The sequence below is a fragment of the Petromyzon marinus genome, chromosome 16 (genome assembly GCF_048934315.1).
Source record: "Petromyzon marinus isolate PM22_M1 ecotype Great Lakes invasive population chromosome 16, UKy_Petmar_22M1.pri1.0, whole genome shotgun sequence".
In the NCBI taxonomy this organism is placed as follows: Eukaryota; Metazoa; Chordata; class Hyperoartia; order Petromyzontiformes; family Petromyzontidae; genus Petromyzon; species Petromyzon marinus.
In genome coordinates, this window is record NC_133682.1 from 6,796,486 (window position 1) to 6,804,804 (window position 8,319).

General features: G+C 47.4%; 1 protein-coding gene across 3 annotated transcripts in view; it reads left to right on the plus strand.

The window, feature by feature from the left end:
* The window catches only part of FGB (fibrinogen beta chain), a 45,291-nt gene extending 37,996 nt beyond the window's left edge, over positions 1-7,295 (plus strand). For all 3 annotated transcript variants that reach the window (XM_076067453.1, XM_076067454.1, XM_032955380.2), the window contains 6 exons: positions 1,239-1,422; positions 2,684-2,911; positions 3,801-3,914; positions 4,184-4,306; positions 4,798-5,083; positions 6,260-7,295. In XM_076067453.1, coding sequence (XP_075923568.1) covers positions 1,239-1,422; positions 2,684-2,911; positions 3,801-3,914; positions 4,184-4,306; positions 4,798-5,083; positions 6,260-6,485 — 1,161 coding nt within the window. In that variant the 3' untranslated portion in view covers positions 6,486-7,295. The remainder of the gene's footprint in view (positions 1-1,238; positions 1,423-2,683; positions 2,912-3,800; positions 3,915-4,183; positions 4,307-4,797; positions 5,084-6,259) is intronic.
* The last annotated feature ends 1,024 nt before the right edge of the window (positions 7,296-8,319 follow it).

Below are 8,319 nucleotides of genomic sequence, written 5' to 3' on the forward strand. Positions count from 1 at the left end.
GTTGCGGGGAGAAGGACGACAAACTAAACACAAAAAGCAGTTCTCAAGAAATGTGTATTCAATCTAGATTTGAAAGTGCATAGCTCCAGTGATTTCCCAATATCGGAAGGAAGAGCGTTCCAGACGGCCGCAGAAGGGCGTTTGAAAGCACGCGATGCCGTGACCGTCTGTGTTTGATGGCCAGCCAAAAGCCGCTGCGAGGATGACCGGTTTATGCCCTTTGACGAAATCACCGAGGCACTGCAGTTCATTTGAGGCAAGCACTTTGTACGTGACCGTTGGTTCGGCAACCAGAAGCCAATGCAACTCAGCGAGCATTGGACGGACGTGGACGGACGTGGTCGGATCTTTCCGTGACCGTACCCCCCACCCCCCCCCCGAGCCCCCACCGCCCCGCACCCCCACGCAAATGGTCAGACAACCACATCAAGACATGACGAGAGGGGAAGAGAAGTTGTGTACAATGGTACTGGTGGCAGTGACTTAGGGGATCACCAAAAGTTATAAGAATTCGTTGTTTTGTTTGAATCTACCTACTATAGGGCCATTGCCTGAAACGTCACCGGCTCTATTATGGCTCTTCCTCTTTGGGGCAGCGTTATTGACAAATGTGTACGGTTTTTGTTGTTTGTGCACCACTGCAAACGAAGGATCGCATGAGGAAAATATAGCATCGCTGTAAATAATGCACCGGTATCTCCTGAAATTGGTTTAAATATGAGTTAATGTAAGTAAGGAACAGAAGAGAAATTTTTAAAATTTGTAAAAAAAAAATGTCTTAATTGCTTGGCAATAAAACCAAATATTTTACGTTTCAGAGAATAAATAAGCCATTGTGATTTTTTTTAATGCAGCAGTAATTGGTGACGATGCTGTGCCCTTCAACGAGCTGCACTTGAAAATCGAATGTAACCGAGGGTGTGTGAAACTCACATTCTGAGCCCAGGCCCTCAGCGGTGCCGGATCAGCGATCTTACCCTGAGCTACGTGACCACCTCACCCACAGAGCGTCTTTTTTTTGTTTTACGAACAAGTTAATTAATTAACGAGCTCATTGATAAATTAATGAACGAGTTGAATACATTACCGAGCAAGTGATTGATCGAGCGAATTAACGATCGATCCGATGGAATAAATAAATAACCGAATGACCGAACGACTTTTTAGCGAATGAACGAACGTACAGGGCTTGATGGGTGTCCTGTGTTGTGTCTCCCGCGCGTGGGGGGGGGGGTCAGGGTGTGCTCTGCCCAACGGGCTGCGAGCTGCGCGAGGAGCTCCTCAAGCAGCGCGACCCGGTGCGCTACAAGATCTCCATGCTCAAGCAGAACCTCACCTACTTCATCAATAGCTTCGACCGCATGGCCTCCGACTCCAACACGCTCAAGCAGAACGTGCAGACGTTGCGCAGACGCCTCAACTGTGAGCAGCACTCGCTCGTGCGCCGACGCACACGCACGCACACGCGTACACACGCGTACACGCAAAGGCCAAGGACCCCGCCACCCGTCTAGCCTTTTACTAAAGACCTTTGGGGCGAGTGCTCTCAGCGAGCACCTGTTAAGGCCCGACACGGCACGTGTCCTTTGTCGACCATCCTCTTGTCTCCCCAGTGCTGACGTTTACACACCATACCAGGTACTCATGTTACAGCTGAGTCGACCTAGGGGAGGGCCAAATACAAGTTCAGATTTCTATTTCCATTTAGAGCTTTCGTGACTGCAGGGATTCATCTTCTGGGTTCTTTCGGTAAAGTCACGTAGAATGGAGATAAAACAATAATAATAATAATAATAACAGATGTTCGTTATCGATGTTGTTCGTGAGTGGAAATCGAACTTGGGTCGCCGGATTCGAGGGCTTAAGATCTCATAGAGTACTTTTGGGGTTGCTAGTTTATAAATAATTTGCAGCCTTTGTCAACGGTTGATGAATCTCTCCCTATACAATTTCAGCCACGGGTAGTTGTTTGACCATAATTGACCACGCTGGTGCAGCGAGGGGTGGGTGGTAGGACCAGTTACAATATCACTCGCCACTGATGTCAGTCCTGGCTGGGATTATCACTCAGGTAACCAGGTTCATAGCGCAGTGCGCGAATGGCTCCAACCACTACATCACACCCATAGCAAGAGGAATACTTGATGTTAATTGTTTTGCATGTCATTGACCCGGAAAAACCTGGCTGAAATTAAGCCCAGCCATGGGTCTCACTTTTGATTCGACGGTTTCCACTGTGCTAAGGCTAAAACACAGTTTTATATTTTTACCAAACGTTTTTTAATTTTTAAATAAAGGGGCACAATCCATTGGTGTCGCTTGGTGGGAATGGCTCATTGTACAAGAAATGAAATAGCGGCCCCATTTTCCAATTTCATATTAATGATCTGGAGGAACCTGGGCCCCTGCACTCTCACTCGTGAGCCCTGGTGCAGTCACACCGCCTGTACACTCGACAGCGACGCCACTGCGACTCAATCTACCAAATTAAGTTGGGCCCCTGTCCAATTTAATATAATTGAGCTGGCTGAGCCTCAGCCTTCTGGCTCGTAGTGCCCCGGTGCAGTTGTGCCGTACGCAAGCCGAATAGCTACGCCCCTGGCACTCTCTCAAGCAATAAACAGAAGCCTCACCTTCGCGTAGCTGACGCCGAGATGTGCGGGCCCGCTGTGTGACGGAACAGCTCGAAGCAGCACCCACGTGGACGCGCAGAAGGAGATCGAGAACCGCTACAAGGAGGTGAAGATCCGCATCGAGTCAACGGTGGCCGGCTCGCTGCGCTCCATGAAGTCCGTGCTGGAGCACCTGCGAGCCAAAATGCAGCGCATGGAGGAGGCCATCAAGACGCAGAAGGAGCTGTGCAGCGCGCCTTGCACCGTCAACTGCCACGTGCCCGTCGTGTCCGGAATGCGTACGTAGGGGGGGCTCACGCCGAGTTTGCACGGCAACTCACTCGCTCGCGATTGCAGGTGGCAATCGTCGCCCCCCTCCCCCCCCACCTCTGGCCCTGCTCCTGGCAGACTGAAATCCGGTTTGCAGGCCAGGTGTTGAGTTCACCTTGTGCCCGCAAGGGATGGCTGCCACTAGGGCGTGCCCTTTCAAATGTGTTGATGTGATGAGATGTAATGTTTACCGAGACGACCCGGCATCTCGGGCGCTATGTCAAAAACGAATCATTGTACGATACAATTCGGATTTATTACGTTTCTAAATTCGGTTGCATATCAAGACCCTACAAGACACTTCTCTTTCCTAGCACTGCTCAACTTTGGAACGCCTTTCCTTTGTACGATTCCCTTGTCCTTTTAACCTTGCTCAATCCAAGAAACACATTAACTCTTACCCGTTACAACTTCAGGAGTGCTCTTTGTTGCTGGGTCTTTGCACTTGTGCTCAGCAACTGTGATAAAAAAAAAAAATAACATATTAGCTGACATGCAGCTCAAATTAATTTGTATTTTTTTTCCTTTTCCCAGATATTTTTTTTCAACTGGGAGAAAGTGATGGGTAGGATGTGATAATAGGGTTTCGTCAAATAGAGTTAAACTCTCAGGGTACGTGTGTAAACTCAAGCGTGTGACAATTATCTACCAGCTATGTTAAACATATTCCGATATTGTAATTCGGCGAATGGCGCGAGCAAAACTGTTCAAACGAGACGGAAAATATCTTAACAAGAATCAATTCTCGAATTGAATAGCGAATCAAAACTGTGACATTCCCCATCAAGCTGCTGGCGGTGGAGGCTGGGGGTAAATTGTAAACATTCATGGGGACGCATGTGGTCCCGTGGTTTACAGACTGTGAGGACATCTATCGAAACGGTGGCCGCACAAGCGAAGCGTACTACATCCAGCCGGACCTCTTCTCGAAGCCCTACAAGGTGTTCTGCGACATGGAGAGCCACGGAGGAGGTGAGATCTCGATCTCAATCCGGAGGTGGTTGCTGCCCGTTTGAATTACTGAATGGCTCTGAAGTTCAAATAACAATGTAAAATAAAATATACATTTTTTTTTGCCACCTGAAAGATCCATAGTATACAGGCGAGGAGGGGTTTTTTTCATCCTGCGATGGATTTTGACAAAACGGCTTTTAATTATTTTGATTGTTGTTGAGTTTTTTTGTCGAGCACGAGACACGAAGTCCCTGTTTTACTTTGACGCTAATAATTTCCACTTCTAGGCTGGACGGTCGTCCAGAACCGAGTGGATGGCAGCTCCAACTTCGCAAGAGACTGGAACACGTACAAGGCTGGATTTGGAAACATTGCCTTCGATAACGGGAAGTCCATCTGCAACATTCCAGGTAACGGGTAAAATCGTCAATCTGCGCCGATTAGAACTCGGTTCCGTGACCGTGGTGTTACTGACTCGACGGGGTAACCTAACTTGTCACGCACGGTCTCAAGCCATCATCGGTCGGAGCTCTTCCTGGTGGTCATTTTTTTGAGGCTCTCGTTAAAAAGTCTTGAGACTCCGTGAGACTTGGTTCAATGACTCTCGTAACGATTCGCCTCTCCATCTGGCAGTGCTCAATCTCCTTCGTGCAAATTAACAACACGGCATCACACTGCACGTTAGTGCATTTGAAATCAACGCTCAGTACAAGTTAAAAAAAATGCCCGAAAAAAGTACAAGCATAAACGATGAGAATGCAAGAACATATCAAATGAACAATGCACATAGTAACCCGGAAACAAGCCACCTCATGACCCGCGCTGTACAGCTACCCGTAGGGACGTCCGGCACATTCGCCGACGATTTCCCCGTCGCCCCCAATCCCCCGGTCGAGTGCAGGCGAGTACTGGCTGGGCACGGAGACCGTTCACCAGCTGACTAAGCAGCACACGCAGCAGGTGCTGTTCGACATGAGCGACTGGGAGGGCAGCAGCGTGTACGCTCAGTACGCCAGCTTCCGGCTGGAGAACGAGGCGCAGGGCTACCGCCTCTGGGTGGAGGATTACAGCGGGAACGCGGGCAACGCGCTGCTGGAAGGAGCCACGCAGCTCATGGGCGACAACCGCACCATGACCATCCACAACGGCATGCAGTTCAGCACGTTCGACCGAGACAATGACAACTGGTAACGGTCGCACGTGCGCGAGCGCCGCCCCGTCCTTGCGCTGCGCGTGTGCGGCAGTCCGTCGGTAGGCGCGCCGCGCGACGGACCCGGCGACCCGAGTTCGATAACCCTCTCGCGAACAACGTCGGTGGTGAATATCCGAACCTTTCCTGGGCTCTTCCCGAGGTCGACTCGTCGCTTCAAAACGAGTACCCAAACATTGACACTGACACTGGGGAGACAAAGGCGGCCGGCCCGGGTGCTGGCCATAACCGCCCTCTCACGGGCCACGCCAGCCTCCCAGATGAGCTTATTAACAGCACTTGCCCCCAACAGTCTGTGTGGTTTATACGGGGGGATCTTTGTGTCCGTGTGTTTTCTCCCCTATTTCCCGCACGGTGCTTGTTTTGCGGGAAGCAAAACACCTTGTTTGCCGAGATTACACTTTGTGAGCAACCAGAAGCGGCTGACAATTCCCATTGCAGCCCATTTAGAGAACGACGTGCAAAAAAGGACTACTCTGTGTTCCGTCAATATTAGTTGAGGGAAACTTTTGAAATAATTTCAGAGCGTATTATAAGAGCAGGGTTTAAAAACTCCGCCGGTGCGGTTATCACAGCATGAATGAATGAACGAACGTGTTTCAATCGGCTCAGAACCCACTGAATTAATTATACAAATTAAACAAGGGCAGGATTGCAATTCAACAAGATAGGTACCTCGCAGGATTTTGCTACACTGCCCTCTGCTGCCCACCAAGTCACCCCACAGCCCGAGGACAAGCTGATTGTGTATGCTGTTTAACTTCCGAGATTTGACGTTCCACAGTGGTGAGACGCTAACTACCTCGCCTGGTATACAGGAGGTCATTGGTTCGATCCCGACCCTGACGCCTGCTGCTGTATATTTGGAGTTTGCATGCTCTCCCCGTGGCTGCATGGATTTTTCTCCATGTCCTCCAGCTTTTCCCCCCACATTTAGGCTCAACAACATGCGTTCAGAGTATTTGGCTGCTATAAAATTCCACGTGATAAGCCAATTTGTTGACCTGTCATTTGTGGGCAGGTCGCTTCTGAAAAAGAGATGTATAGCTCAGTGGGCCTTACCCGGTAAAATAAAAAAATAGTTTTTATGGTTTAGTTTTAGATCCGGGTAATTTTGTCACTGTCTGTTCTCTAACATCATTCACTTCTCCAGGAACCCCGGCGATCCAACCAAGCACTGCTCGCGCGAGGACGCTGGTGGTTGGTGGTACAATCGCTGCCATGCGGCCAATCCCAACGGCCGCTACTACTGGGGCGGCATCTACACCAAGGAGCAGGCGGACTACGGCACGGACGACGGCGTCGTGTGGATGAACTGGAAGGGCTCCTGGTATTCTATGCGACAAATGGCCATGAAGCTTCGACCCAAGTGGCCCTAGCCGTTTTTCTGTCAATTAAAAAAAAATACTCTCAAGAGCCCTTTCGATGCGTTGACGGGTTGTTCCACGTCTTTGTCGGCATGACCCCAAAAAACATCGGAGAACCATACAGCACAACCTTGAAAACCTACGTAGAAGCATGCTTTCATAAGGCCCCACGAAATTTGCATGGGATTCTTTTTTTAAAAATCAGTTCGAACTTCCATCAGAATTATTGTGTTCTTTGATAGGGTACAGGACCGTTCTGGTTTGCTGCAGGGTTTTGGAGTTGTAGAAACTGAATGCATAGAATTATATTGTGGGATATGGTTAAAATGTGGCCGTCAATGAGATACTGAGTATGTCAATTTGATGTGACAAGTGAGGAAGCTGTCCACAATTATGTAGGCTAAAACAAAGAGTGCAGTGAGTAAAACTAACAATCATGCCTTGTTTCCCACAGAGCCATCTCTGTTGCATTTTGAATTCCTATTAAAAATAACGCTTACATCAAAAGTTAAAATAAATCAATACAAAAGGGCTTTGTTTGGAGTTGTACTGTCAGCGCCTTGAAAAATAATGCATTTTAAATTAAGTGTTAAAAGAAAGCCAGTGCATTTCTGTTCTATTTGACCTATTTCCAAGGGAGGTCCCCCCCTCCCCCAGAACAATGTCTTAACTTTATCAAAAAAAACAATGAAAATAAAAAATAAAAAGTTGAAGGTATTTTCTTCCATGGCTGTATACATTGACTGAGGCTGTTTGAAATTAATGAGAGTGACTTCAAACACCAATAAAAAAATGAGCACTTGTTTATGCTCCATAAGCTTACACCGTCTTGTGCCATCTATGGATTAAGTATGCTTTTGTTTTACACGTAAAATAATGAAATATTTACTCAGAAGGCAACATGTTACATGCACAACATGGGGTAATCATGCCACTCTCTAATAACTGACAAAAATATGACAGGGCCTGCATTTAATATTTTCGCATGGAATGTGCGTAAACCTATAATAAGAAACACTAACACTGATCCTAGCATGTGGAGAAACGTTCCCAAATGGAATGTAAAAAAATATATATCAATATTTTTACAAACTGCAGCAGCTTACGCTGAAAACCCACATTTTAAAAATGTGTTTTAACAGAGGTGGCTCAGAAGGATAATACCAACATCAGAGCATTGAGCCAGGACTGCTCATGCCCCCGCGGTCTGGAAATTCTGCACACAACAACTCCCAATTAAAGCAGCTTCTCAAGGTCACCAAAAGATTACAACAACAAACATCAAACAATATTTTGATTTTCACTTATTTTTCTCATCCCAGCTCGGTGGAATTGAACATATTCAAATAAATTGCCATGGGCCAAAAACCTCTAGAAGAGGGCATATGAGAATGTTCACCACACGAGTGTTCATGAGAAGACGATTTCCACCAAAACATCACCAATTATATTTTTTTATTACTTTTAATGCAGTGTTATTGACACATTTGTTGAATTTGTTCTTTGTGCTTATGCACCACTGGCAACGTATGACAAAAAAAAGGTATTTTTTAGGTGTAGATAATAGGCGACTGTAGGGACCTCTGTGACATCCACTTCCAGGGGGCATACCCTGACACGGTGTGATGCCCTGCTTTCTGCGACAGTTCTGAATGGAAATGTCTTCATCTCAACTAGAAGACACTAGGACCCAAAGGTGTTTAACAAAATTAGAAAGAGGCTCATCAGCGCTGTTCTAAGACAATACCACTTCACCGTCACTCACATCCTCTCCTTTGCCAACGAAGAATTCAACAACACACACGTGACACCATGTTGGCAGTGGTGCAGAAGCGCAAATAACAAA